Source organism: Neodiprion fabricii, chromosome 5, assembly GCF_021155785.1.
Source record: "Neodiprion fabricii isolate iyNeoFabr1 chromosome 5, iyNeoFabr1.1, whole genome shotgun sequence".
NCBI lineage: Eukaryota > Metazoa > Arthropoda > Insecta > Hymenoptera > Diprionidae > Neodiprion > Neodiprion fabricii.
In genome coordinates, this window is record NC_060243.1 from 30,297,385 (window position 1) to 30,310,939 (window position 13,555).

The 13,555-nt window shown below is 39.0% G+C and overlaps 4 protein-coding genes across 6 annotated transcripts in view; 1 reads left to right on the plus strand and 3 right to left on the minus strand.

Moving 5' to 3' along the window:
- Nucleotides 1–2,968, plus strand: LOC124182810. Of its 3 annotated transcripts, none has more exons than XM_046570529.1 (9): nt 1–232; nt 371–622; nt 839–1,070; nt 1,165–1,262; nt 1,329–1,520; nt 1,608–1,735; nt 1,884–2,085; nt 2,171–2,439; nt 2,524–2,968. In XM_046570529.1, exons 2-9 carry the CDS (start codon nt 386–388, stop codon nt 2,714–2,716), a joined length of 1,551 nt encoding a protein of 516 aa, XP_046426485.1. In that variant the 5' UTR covers nt 1–232; nt 371–385; the 3' UTR covers nt 2,717–2,968. The 3 variants fall into 3 exon arrangements, with proteins under 3 accessions (XP_046426485.1, XP_046426483.1, XP_046426484.1); XM_046570527.1 differs by having other exon boundaries at nt 1–231; nt 354–622; XM_046570528.1 differs by lacking the exon at nt 1–232 and having other exon boundaries at nt 241–622.
- Nucleotides 2,969–5,213: 2,245 nt separating this feature from the next.
- On the minus strand, nt 5,214–6,335 carry LOC124182031 (unconventional myosin-XIX-like). Its single transcript, XM_046568809.1, has 3 exons — nt 6,254–6,335; nt 5,626–6,143; nt 5,214–5,498 (listed from the first exon to the last, which is right to left on the minus strand). Exons 1-3 carry the CDS (start codon nt 6,333–6,335, stop codon nt 5,214–5,216), a joined length of 885 nt encoding a protein of 294 aa, XP_046424765.1.
- A 156-nt stretch (nt 6,336–6,491) lies between these two features.
- Nucleotides 6,492–13,555, minus strand: part of LOC124181935 (transducin beta-like protein 2) — a 51,965-nt gene continuing 44,901 nt past the window's right edge. Inside the window, exons 2-6 of the mRNA XM_046568663.1 lie at nt 8,380–8,603; nt 8,078–8,264; nt 7,705–7,890; nt 7,361–7,543; nt 6,492–7,192 (exon numbers count right to left, since the gene is read on the minus strand). Of these exons, the coding sequence (XP_046424619.1) occupies nt 6,975–7,192; nt 7,361–7,543; nt 7,705–7,890; nt 8,078–8,264; nt 8,380–8,603 (998 nt within the window). The 3' untranslated portion in view covers nt 6,492–6,974. The remainder of the gene's footprint in view (nt 7,193–7,360; nt 7,544–7,704; nt 7,891–8,077; nt 8,265–8,379; nt 8,604–13,555) is intronic.
- Nucleotides 8,854–12,908, minus strand: LOC124181934 (mRNA-capping enzyme). Its single transcript, XM_046568662.1, has 4 exons — nt 12,589–12,908; nt 11,482–12,404; nt 11,284–11,419; nt 8,854–10,823 (listed from the first exon to the last, which is right to left on the minus strand). Exons 2-4 carry the CDS (start codon nt 12,402–12,404, stop codon nt 10,098–10,100), a joined length of 1,785 nt encoding a protein of 594 aa, XP_046424618.1. The 5' UTR covers nt 12,589–12,908; the 3' UTR covers nt 8,854–10,097.

A 13,555-nucleotide genomic window follows, 5' to 3' on the forward strand; every position in this document is an offset into this window, starting at 1 on the left:
TCCATGGTCACATCACTCAAAATGCTCGAGCCGACTGTAACCTAAAAGCAATAAAGATCCTAACCTAGTTCGACCTAAACTAAAACAAAACTTCCTTCGGTCAAGATATGTAAATTCGAATAGACATCACCTGGGTAGAAGCGACCGTAAGCAGAGAATCAAAAGGACCTGACTATCCATGATTCGATGCGTTTATTCAAAAGATTAACGCAATTAATTTATTTATGTGAGGTTAGTCAGTCAGCTGTTCAACCCAAAGTGTCAAGCAGCGAACGACGATGACACCTGTGACTTGTCCTGATTTAGATGAAAAATGAAATCAGAATTATTAATAATTTACGAAATCACGTCAGATTCAGGTTGTTCCAAGACCTGGTAGTGCGATATGAAGGAGGTACTAGCGACACGGACTACTCCAGAGTACAATAATTATTTTGCCAACAACAATGGTGACTCCAGCGGTGATAATCCTGTACCGGATAACAGCACCAGAAGATACGCAGTCCTTAGTACTAAATGGATGGGTGCAATGGGTGAGGAGCTCGGTATGCATCCTCTCCCAGACCCACTGCTGCGTAGACTTGCCGAGGACGCCTCTTATCGCCTGAGAGAAGTTCTGCATGTAAGTGTTATTGCATCGTTTTACCATTGGTTTTTATTCTAATTACCAGTTCTCATTTTTCCCTGGAATTAATAAGCCATTCAGCTCGTCTTTTCTTTGATTCTTCGGAGCAAGCAACAAAGATTATTCATTATTAATGATGATAAAAAGACCTTAAATAGCTGTGTCAATCTATATAATTCAATTAGTTTAATAAACCATATTCTGCTGGCATAGAAATGCGTGACGAGACTGAAACACAGCAGGCGCAAGCGTCTCACTGCAGTCGATGTAAATGCCGTTTTGACCACACTTTACAACACCGATCCTGTGATGGGAGCACCGGAACAGCTTCCTGAGTATCACTCGGAGGCACGGGTCTTTGTGCCTCACGAACGCTTTGTTAATCTAGTTGAACATGCAAATAATTCGGTACATTTGTCGCAGACCAATTTACCCTTGTTGAAAGGTATCTGTTTAATTAGTTTTTTTTTGTGGTTGACTTGTGTATTATTGAACTAGCTTTTACTTCATCTTCTCTTTCTCTTGTTTCATCATCTTAGAAACGGAAATTAATGACTCACGGATAACAGAGGCTCGCCAAAATTACACGAAACGGGCTTTAAAAACACTTTTCAATGGCTCGCAGAAAACCTTTCAGGTAAACAGATTGAGAGTGGATGAGCTTTTTGTTACTTCTTGAAAGTGAATCAAGACTCTGTTCTAGGTTCTTCTGAATGACTGTTCAACCAATGCGCATCTCGGAGGAGCGGGAGTCGTTGACAGACTGATAGCCATCGCTCGTTCCTCCATAATATCAAGTAGTGCTCAATACACAAGAGTGTCTACTAGAACATGTCAGCTGATAATATCCATTGCATGTAACAGTGAAACCGTTTATCCACAAGATTTACAAACTGTAAGATACACGTCAATACGTCGAATTGATTAGACGATTTGACACACATTTACCACATCATCAACTTTACTTCCCAACTTTTTACAGGTTGATAGTCTAACGGAGCTGTTGCTGGAATTGTTATTTGGAAAAAGCATGCTGAACCAAAACCTGGGATTACTGTTCAAGGAATGCGTTTTGAAGCTAATGTTACGATGGCCGACAACGGCTCATAGGTACAAACATCGAGCAACTGTATTTTACTTTCAGATCACTGAGTCCGTTGAGTTATATCCTAAATGATACACTAGGCAGTTTGGTTGCGCACAGTTGTCAAGTTCTCTTATTCAGATCACTTGGAAATAATCCACTCATTGTTATTAGGTTCTTGCCAATGCTGGAAACGATTTTACTGCGAGAAGATAATGAGAAATTGAAGCCAGATGTAAAAAAAGAAATGGCCATGGAGATAATGGCAGGCGTACAGCCGCTTTACTTCTTCCAGCCTGATAATAATGTTCCAGGATTTTACAAAAACGTTTTAGAATATGCATTGCCTGGAACTAGTTTATGGCACAGGCTGGCTGTAAGTATAGACGTTTCACACTTTTAATCCTCAAATTAATCATGGTATTTTGACTAAGCAATTATGTTGAAACTAATGCTTGCAGCTAACGATTTGTGCCCTCTCAAAATCGGGACGACATCTGTTAGATTTGTCGATGATTATTGAACACTTTGGAGATTCTATACTTCCATACCTCATTTCTGCTTCAACTCACTCGAAAGCAATTAAGAAGACTAACGCAACACTGCCAATAATTGTGAGAAGCAAGATCAAATATGCTGGCATCAAGCCATTGACTGGTTTGAAAATATCCGGAGATAAGCAAACTATGTTTACCGACTCTACCCTTCGAGGGTCTCGGCGAGAAATAAGGTAATTGTACCTGCGATTGAGATTGAATTCGTCACGCCACCATCTCATTCCTCATTTTGGCACATTAACGATATTCGTTTCAAGGTTCGCTTTTGCCGGGGGTCGCCCAGTTCCACCTAATAGTCTGAGGAGAGCAAGTCTGCGAGCAAATTACCAGATTTTGAGGAGTGACTCACGAGCAACATATGCTCTCGTTGCATCACGGAGGCTGCTTGTTGTTAAAAGTAAAAAAAGTTCTCTGCCACGAACTTACGACTTGGCAAATACAATAATTTAAGTAATTCAATACTCGAGTTTACAGTATTTATTCGTTAAAACTAAACATTGTTGTAATATTACACTTTGAATAAACTTTGATAAATCAATTACGTACCGTTACATTTATCAAAGACAGTCCTGAAGCCCACGCGGTAATTCGGAATGTGGTAAACGATGAGAGTCTGACAAGCAAGTCAGTCTTGTATGAAACCTAACGGGAATCTGGACGAACGTTCAAAGATCTCATCAATGTTCATTGCAGAATTAATATGTTACTTTCAAAAAAATTGTTACTAGTATCGAATTGATCAGAAAATCTGCTGCTGTTTCCAAATCCATTGGTAAATACAGATCAACGAATTCCAGTACTTACATCAGCTATTCGTCTTCTGCTGAGTATTCTATGTTGGTAAAAAAAAGCACGGTCATCGTTTATGTAAGTTGAGAAATCACTTGCTCGTTTACTTTGCATTACTGTAAATTCATCATGTATTCCGGATGTTCGGCTAGCTGTGATCAGGTTCGTTTTCTCCGTATTGATGTTTGGAACCTTTAAAAATAATTCTGTATGTTCCGAAAAATCTGGATGTTATAAAATGATTGAAGTCATTGCTTTTGACTCTTTCATACCTGTTCAGGATTGCTAGTTCCTGAATCAATATATGCACTCAACAGTTTTAGACCAGTGGATCGTTTTTTCACCTCTAGAAAATGCATAATATTAAAAATAAGTATCTGCACAACCGTAAACATTATCAGATCAGGTTTCACTCACTGTACTTTAGCCAAAGGCTTTGTATTTTAGAAGCACACTGGGATCGGAATTCATCCCGTACTAACTCCAGTTTATATAATACTGCTTCAGTCAGGAAAACCAGATGTTTACCAAAGTGCACCAACGATTGCAATTCATCGCCATTCAAAACTCGTTTTAAAATCTTTTTACAAATCCATATCGGATCTTCGACTTCTGCTAAAATTTACTGAAGTTTAGACTCAATCCCTTATATCGAATGTATTAATCGTTGACTACCATGCAGTACGCACAGCGTAAGCTTAATATGTCTGCATCATCATCGACTAACCCGTTATTTGCTTGGAATATCTTTTTATAAACTCTTCATATTTGAGCTGAATTGGAAGCGTACATCGAGCTAGTGTCAAAGCATCTGTTATACCGCTACACGCTAATTGTTGTTTGAAATCCTTCATCATTTCACCCTCGTCGATACTGATAAAAAAAGTGTGGATGAATAATGAAAATAATAACGAAAGAATTAACAATTATTTACTGGTTAGCAGGTTTGATGCAGCGAATATAATGTAAATCGTATTTGTCGAGTTCTTTCATCAGTGCATCCATACTATGTCTGAATTTTCCCAAGGTCGTATTTTTCTTTTTTCTATCAAATTCTGGCTCTTGATGAAGGTGGAATTGTTTATTCGTATTTTCTTTGTTTAATAAGAGCAGAATAAATTTATTCTGACAAAGGCTGAGCGTGGATACCAGCTCGGCAGGGACCTACGACATTGTCAACTCACATTTATATCATTCAGACGACCTTTAATTCGTTCATGAAATACCTTGTCCGTATTTTTACGAAGTATGTCAACTGTGCTGTATTCTACAATATGTGAATAGTGGCGGATCGCAAATGTTTCACCTTTGTCATGTATGAAATTTGTACTGGCGTAACTAGTCGGAAGCGCAAGCTGATCAAAACTTGAATACTTCTGTATTCTGGCGATCAAACAAGCCTAAAATATCATCACTTGTATCAGGCTTGTGAAGAGAGGACATTAAACTTTCACCACCATTTTTGTATGATGTATTACATCGTCTAATACTGGAAATAAGCAATTCTCAATTGCAGCAAGACGTTCCTGGTGGTTTGTGGCTGTGGATGGAGGTGGCGATAAACTCAGTCCTTCACTCTCCAGCTCTGACCTACTGGCTTCTAAATATTTCTCGACAAAATATAGCTGCAGTTTTTCATTCGCATAATTAATGCTTAATTGTTCAATACTATTCACAGAGAAGAATTCGAATCCAAAAATATCTAGTACACCTAGAACAAATGAGATGCTTTCATGTGACGTTAAACTTTCCTTACTGGTTGAAATTGAAAAGTCTCAAGGATCGAAATTGCATTACCTAATAATTTTGGCTTCTCCTTCGGAGACGTTAATATTTCATTCAAACGATTTATCAGCCAATAAAACAGTTGAAAATACAAATATCTGACTATACTGTGTAATCTGGTGTTACACCCCTCGACGCTAGTTATGGTGCAGTAATATGTCGAATGCCTTTGTAGCCTGCTCCGAGGTGTGATCATACTTGTAGTTAGTAGTTTGATCAGATCAGGAATCGGCAGTCTAAGCAAGTGGCAGGCGCCTTCAAGAGCGTCTGATGATTCTGGGGGAAATTTTACTCAAGTCGAGGAAGTCCTTTGTCAAGTGATCTTTGAATAAAAAAATCTATAAACAGAGAGAGGTAGATAGTGAAAACGTGATTATGAAAGAGAACCTTTTTTCTGCACGTCGACATCACAACCAACTGATAGTCGTTCGTGGAATTGTATGTTTCGCAAGTGGAGGAGGAGCGCGATAACTTTGAATATATCATTCCTTTGGTTCTCCCCAATCCGTAGGTAATTCATTGCTTCGACAGTCTCCTTGAACCCTTTGACATAAGCCTCATTCAAAATACTGTGACTGTCGTTTGCGATAATCTCGTAAAGAATGGTTCTAGATAATTTCAAAGTACCCAATTCCGAATCGGATAAACCAGCCAACATCTAGAATTGTGAGAATATTGTCCAAACCTAATATTCAAACTCTTAAATTGTTCGTTCAAATTCTTTACAAGTAAATGTTTCCACAAAATTGGAACAACTCATTAAATTGATTAATCCAACAGCAGACCTGACCAAAAATGTGAAAGTTATTACAGGCCCCAGTGACTCTGCTCTGTTCAAGGAGAAAGGAGTTTATCACAGCCCCGTGTATGGATCCGTTCACATACTGTAACTGGACGAGTTGTCCGTGCCTAGAGCTGTGTTGATTTCGTTCGGTGCTAGCAGTGCTGAATGAGGATACAACCGAGCAGGCTTTGCCAATTTTTGAAATAGTTGATTCCATTCCATCGCAACTGCTTAGATCAGTTGCTGCTAGAAAGTTCAAAATCTTGCATGCTGAAAAAGTTTTTCCTGATCCACTGTCTCCGCTGATTACGATCACTTGGTGCACTTTGCCCAGACCACAAGCAAGTCTGTAACGAGCTTTTGCTGCCACTGCGAATACATGCGGTTCTAGTAGCTCTGGCCGTGCATTGTTCAAAGGGTTTATAAAGCGATCCTGACGACAACAATCGTACAGATCTGAATTGGGCTGACGAGGATTCAACGCCAATAGTACCGGTCCAACCCAAGTGTAGAGTTTCCCTTGATTATAACGGAGCAAAAGATATTTGACGACTGAAATGGCGAAGTTTTACACTGTTTCAGAAGTTGTAATTATGCCGCGATCAGACCTCTGTGATTTATTTACGTACTCAGGTCTTCGTTATCTGGTATGTCAGCCAAATTGTTCGAGCTCTGCTTTGTCAGGAATTCGAAATCCTGAAACTTGGTCATGTTCACAAAGTACAGCGATTAATTCTCCATTCTCAAGCAAACGCTTACAGCTATTGGTAAGATCAGTTAAAGTGCTTATGTCTAAGATCAAAATTGACAACGTGTCAAAGGTTTCATGTCTAATCGAGTCAGCCATGGAGTATCAATTTTTAATGAGCAATTGTTCGATTCAATCCCGTACCGAGCAATCCAGCCAAATAATAGAATGGCGATAATTTTTATTATTTTATTGTATCAACATGAAAAACACTTATTTTACATACAAAATGTCTAGTATACAATATAGGTTTGGATACATTTCGTATCACTTTCTTGAATATTGATGTGAGACTGATAAGTGATTTTTGATATAGAAGCAGATAAGGGAGTACAAAAAGTAAATGAATATGTATTAACGTTCCCTTGGACTTTATATGGAATGTAGGATTGATGAGAACGCTCTATTTTCTTCGTTTTACTCCACGATCAATTACAAACCCTCGGGATAATAGTGTGAAAAAATTCTGCAGTAAAATATTTGTCGAATTTCATGCAAGTAGTGTTCAAGCAATGAAGAGCTTCATATAAGAAAACAATGTCAATCGCCGATCAAATACCCAGAAACTTATCTGATGGCAAGGAACTTATTACCAGATTTATTTAGCGTTGCGCTATGTTTTCAAGAAATTTCTGACTGTCGGCAATAGTTTTTTCCAGACGTTCTTTTGTGGCTGACGAAATTTTTTGCTTGAGCTTCTCGCGGGCGGATGCAATCGCCGTCTTGTAGCCAGTAACATTGTGGAATATTTTTATATGCTTATCTCCAGATACCAAAACATGCTCCCCAAGAGCGTCGAAGAGGAGGCCAGTTGCGGGTCCTGAAATGAAATTCAGATCAGTGTTATTACTTCGAAATTTTTATCGCATTAGCGCAGCTGGTAACAGAGAAACAACGAAAGATTCAAGAACGGTGTATAAAAATGAAACCAACGAATTTTCTGTACACTAATTCTTAAATTATTCAATGCCAAATCACTACGACTCACCGTTGAAAACGTCCGTGATCGTAAGATCCAATTCACCGGTCAAAGCAGAAAAGAACGACAATGATGTGCCATGTGCGATAACAATGACTTCGGCGTTTGGAGACAGTGCGAGTCGAGCATTAGAACCTCCAGCCCATGATCCAGTTAACAGGAGACGCGGAGTCTCTCCTTTCTTGTATTCAACTGTGTAATAACCGGGTATCGTTGTTATAGTACTGATAAAAAATTTCCCAGGGCTAGAATTGAGGTGCTTTTGTTTCGAATCATCAATGCTCGTGTAGGAATTGATTGGAACATCAAGACTAAGTCCTGAATCAAGAAAAAAGTAGATGATCGAGCCTCACTTTTTGTATCGTAAAGGTTGAATGTTCCGTCCTTAGAAACGCTTGCAATGTGACTGGTGTCTGCACTGAATCCAAAATCATAAACACCGGAGTTGTGACCGCTGAGTTCAAAGGCTCTCGATACTTGCTTGAAGTCTCCTGCCTTCGTGAATTCCACTTCCCATACTTTTAGGTCCGGCGCAAAACCTACAAGAACGTTAAATCATGGTATTTGAATCCATGGTACCTGCTCCATACTGTTTAAACGGTAGAAAATAAAATGTTTATATCGCTAAAATCTCTCAGTTGAAGAAAAAATCTCCTAATGAGACATAGTCGCATAAATGGAAAAGAAATAGTCTGACCACACAGTATTTTGGAACAACAGTAGTACCTGATGCAACAATAAAACGACCACACGGAGATATTCGAGCCCGATGCGTTGTCATCAGATAAGTATCGATCGTTGATAGCAGCTGTCCTTTCAAGTCCCAGACGAGTAGCTGCGTCGTATTGCTGCAGGTCATAATGTAACGCCCGTTACATGCTATGTCCATACCAACAACATCGTCGTTATGTTGCTAAAACAAATATTTACAAGAGATTTATTAGAACCAATGCATATATTTAGAACAATATAAGCAAGATATTTCTCAAAACAGACTTTACTTTATGAAGGCTATGAATTTTTCTTACCTTTGGAAATTCAATCGCCTTTGTAACTGATGCTGGGAAACCGTCAGGCTTTCTCGTGACTTTGTATACTTCTACGGTGTTTGCGATAGCCTTGTGTATCATGAAAGCCTTGCTGTCTGGTGACCAGCGCAACAGAGACGCATGATCGTACTCGATGTTGACACGCAACGATTTTCTATCCTTTGATGACAAATCCTTTGTGCACCATATCATCACCGTTCTGTCTGTAAAATTAAGATCGAAGTTGAATTAGCAGTGATTTTTTTCTTCCAACTTACATAACGTTGTTCTCATTCGTTGTGTTAATTCAATGTTACAGTAGTTCATCCAATTGGATGAATAGCGATGGTTTATTTTTAACGGCGGTAAACTGATGGAGGAAGTAAAAAAACGTAGAGGAGTTTGGCAAAGGTAATAATAGTTTAAACAAAATTGGTAATTAGTAGGGAAAGGATGAAAAAATTTGAGGCCAAGTACGTATCAATGTATATATTGTAGTTGTTAATGAACAAAACAACAATCGCCTACTGATTTCAATAGGATGAAAAAATAATAAATCCCTTGAGTACATAAATGATTAGTCTATTTATATTTTAGATTATAATATAATACATACGCCGCTTGGACAGAATAACATGTGTAATGTAATCACTATTCTTAACTGGCATCATCTTGTATTTACGAGACGATATTTAAATTGGTGAAATATTCAACCGCAAACATTGAAGAGGGAAATTCCGAATTCCATTCTCAATTTACTTTACTTCATGTCTATTTTGTTATGCTCAGAATAGAAAACATAATGCAATGGAGACATTACACAAGACATACACAAGGGTATCTCAAAATACGATAACAATTTGTATTCTAAATTGAGTATAATTGGTACAATAAAAGATTCAAAATTGTCGTTTGATTTAACTAAAAACCAAAGTACCTGCAATATAAATTTAACTAATTATTTTAAATACCTATAAGTGTTGGAAAAAAAAGATTGAAAAAAACCATGCGTTAAGGTTTATATTACTCTACCAATAAATTTATTTGGTACAATTCTGAATATCTTATTTGTTACAAATTTCAGTTGCATGATATTCTAAAATATCTGTAAAACAATGTAGAGGTCGGGGAAAAAAAATACATCATTTCGTTCAGTCGTGCTATTGAGACGTGTTATATAATCTTAAGTTAACGAAATCTTGCAATTTACGATCACTAATATATCGGTGTTTGATCGCGTAAAAATATTTACTAAATCCTTTACATTCATGTAGGTAGCGAATAATACAGATAGCATAATCAGTTCCAGGGCCAAGCATTTTTTTGATATGTTTCTGCCATGTAACCTTAGGCCGATTAAGTGAACTCATAAAACCACTGATGAGAGCCGAAGGTAATATGGCAGTGTGCACTAACAGTAGCCAGATTCCTAAGAATTCAGATAGACTGAATTTTAGATGTAATTTTTTCGCCAAGTTGACCCTTTACTCATCTGTCTATTTGTATTAGCTAACTAATGGTAGCAGGAAGTGAACGTGCCAAATATGAAGTTCGATTAAAATTGGCAGGAAAAATTGCACAGTTTTTGGCTAACGAAAAACCACAGTTGAAACAAATCGAGATGAAAAAAAAAAACAAACCAAAAACTACGCCTCTCCCCGCTCGTGTTGACAAGATAACAAATTTGAATAACGCATTAAATGTGCCTAGTTATTTTGTCATCTGTGTTTCCTGTTCGGCGGAGGCATTAGATCTGCGTCATCCTGAGGGAACCTATGCCTCTTTATGAAGTCGAATAACCGTTCGGTCGTAACGGGATTTTGAATGCTCTGACACACGGCTTGAGCAGTCTTGTACGAGTTGGGAAACGACTTGTCAGTTCTCTCCCTCATGAATACCCATTGCCCATTTTCAAAATTGCACTCTATGATCTTGTTATTCATCTCTTTAGTTAACTTAGTAACTTTCATAAGTGCGAAGGGTACGTCTGTCCCGCCGACGAAAAGCTGGCCTACTTTTCTCGGCAGAATTCCTTCTCCCGATTCGGTGGTAATTTTCAATTTGAAGTCCACAGAATTCATTGACAACGGCTTCCACTTAAGAACCTCCCGACTTTGTCCAGGAACGTAGGGCTCCTTAGCTGGCTGAAATATAAGTCCATCTGGTTCGTGTCCCAGTTGCTTCGCAAACTTCTCGCTCAACAAACTCGGTGCCTGTGTCACGTCCCAAAACTGCTTTAGCCTGACGGAAAATGGTTCATGGTCTCTACGTAGTCTTCCCTCTGTCAGTGCCTTATATCGTCCAGCCATTATTTCCTTTTCTATGATGTTATAACGATCTGGATAAAAGGATAACTTGCTGACGTCTGTATTGTCGTAAGTAACGACGTCGTAGGCAAGATACCTCGGATACTCCTTGCCGTTGACTCTGTCGATCACCATTTCCTGCAATGATACGCAAATTAAATTTCAAGCTACTCGATGGTTGGCAAAGAGTTGAGGACGAAACATTTCACAATTTTTACAACTACGTCACAGCGATTACTATTTTCTCATTAGAGCGAATTTTAGTTTTACATCTCCCAATGGATAGACTGTCTACTTTGCAATGACCGCAATGAATGATTTGATCCTTACAATAGTAATTTTTAATGTATCAATAGGATCTCAAGAAATGTAATAAAATATGAATATGAAGTTTTTTTCATTTTTGTTTGTTCCTTCTCTGATGTTTGTTAATGTTCATTCATGTTACATCTGTAGCTAGACTACGGCATTTGTTGGCTCTACTAAGGCCAAGCATTGTTGTATACTTTGCAGTAAGGGATTTATTCCGTTTAATATGAATAAATAAATAAATAAAAGTTTATTTCGACCAAGGTGAAAGAAGTCATTTGTTACTCACTCCGTCTAAAAGAGTATCTCTGAGAAGTCTGTTATTGGCTCTGTGGTGTGGAAAAGTAAGTCCGTCAACTTGAAAGACGGAGTTATCTCTGTCGATGAAGAATACCTCGCCATTGCTTTGTATTAGCATCATGTACCTGCATAAATATACAACGATAATGTAATGCAAAGTGGCAAAAGACAGGAATAACTGTCTAACCTGGTGCCATCAGCCTTCCAAGATACTCTGTACGGTTTTTCGTGGAGCAATTTGATGTTCTCAGTGTCCATAGAGACGGGCTGAGACCCAGGGAAGCCTGACGTTTCCCAGCCACACATCTCCTGAACTTTCTGCTGAATTTTTGACAACTTTGGCTGCTCGGCAAGTGGCTTAACGCCTGGAACCCCTGCCATGAAGGTGGGATCTTTGTGCTTGTGCTCTCGTTTCCGTTTTCTTCCTAACCCTTTGCTGTTTGCATTAGAATCAGCACTTGAGCCCTCGTCTCTGTCTTCTCCGTCGCTGTCATCGTACTCCAGGCACCATGTAGGGCGAGCGGGAGGTGAAGGAGCGTCCTCTATGTCGTCGTACCTCCGAAAAAGCTCTCTGATGTAATCACCTTTGTATATACCAGGAGGTCGGGCAGTAGCAAATTCTGCGAGGCCAGCATCAACGCTTGTACCATCATTCTCCACAAGATAGCTTATGATGAGAAACCCGGTTCTGTTGAATCCGTGCGTGCAATGAACACCAACAATCTCGAGCGGGTTATGGGCAATAAAGTTCTTGCAGACCCGAGCAAAGGTTTGTGATTGCTCCTCGGATGGCGTCTCGCCGTGACCCCTGCACGGAAGCTTCAAGTAACTACATCCGTTTGCCTCGACTTCACGTTTGTCATAAAATCTTGAAGTGTTAGTCAGGTCTATCCACAAGCCGAGCTTTATTTTCTGACTCCTAAGCGAAGCGAATAACATGTCTATGGAGAATCGACTTTCTTCCGGCACCTGCTCGTCGAAATGACTCGAAAGCGGCGTTTTGAAGGCCAGAAACTTGTTCTGTATCAGTTTAACCGCCTTTCTAGGACAGTGCAGCCACCTTTGCGGTATTGGGCCAGGATCCCCTCTGCCGTCGTTTCTGTTCGACATCTGAACAAGAATAACAATCACATTACTTTCCTTTATTCTAAATAACGAGTGGGAAAGAAGAAGGCCGTGTGACATAAGCGTGAAAATAATATGAAAATTGATTAATCGATTGGTCAATCCAAATGCGAACTCTAGACTGCAGTTATTAGTGAGGTGAAATGAATTACCATAACGTTAAACTTACCTTTCACGAACGGTGTTGTTACGACGTTGAAAATATCTCGCCACTGTGGAATCAACACAAGCTTCACATAACCTGGTTTCGCCAAGTATGCCGTTCGTTCGATTTATAACGGAGAAGCTCGATCCCCGGAAGTTATACCGATGTGCTGATTAATTTCGCTCCAAGTTTTAGTACAAACGACGAGAGCCGCGGCACTCTACACATTTAACATCTCACACACAAAACAACCAATGTTTGATTTGGACGACTTTAACAAGAACTGACAAGATGTAGACTTGACAGTGGAAGAAGACGGCAGCCATTGCGTCTTCTATGGCCATTGGTCGGAAATGCGATAGAGCGCTAGCTTGAATCGTTTTTCGTACACGGGCAGTATAACTGTATAGTTAGACGATAGAAGGCGTTCGGTTTCTGGGATAACGTCGTAATATCATTTATTTTAAGTTCATACATTGCGTAAACGGTTACGAGATGAACGTTGCAGATGTGGTAACGTGTTGATTCTAATTCTAACGCATTTTACGTTTACACGACTACGGCTGCCTGCGACTAACCATTCTATAACCGTTTTTATAATGTTGATGCGAAGGACGATAGGTGGCGGGCCGCATCGCCACATATTAATTCAAATCATATGAAAATTCGAATTCTAATATTTTAATACTGCAGTTATAACAATTTTTGCAAAAAAATAATCAGATAGACGTGAAGCTGAAGAAAGTGTTATTTTGGTAAAATCATGTATATACTAAATCTGAAATTAATTTTATTTCTTCTCGATAAGATTTTTGCCACCTTTTTGTTTCGTCCGTCCGTTTGCGTACACAAAGTGATGTAAAAGTCACGATTTGTGTGAAATCATATAGTGGTCAGTTTTTGCTAGTTACAAACTGAATTGATGTCGCTGGAACTAAGCCCGAGCCTGTACAGGCTGACCTCTAACTATAATGCGTATAGAAACTCGATT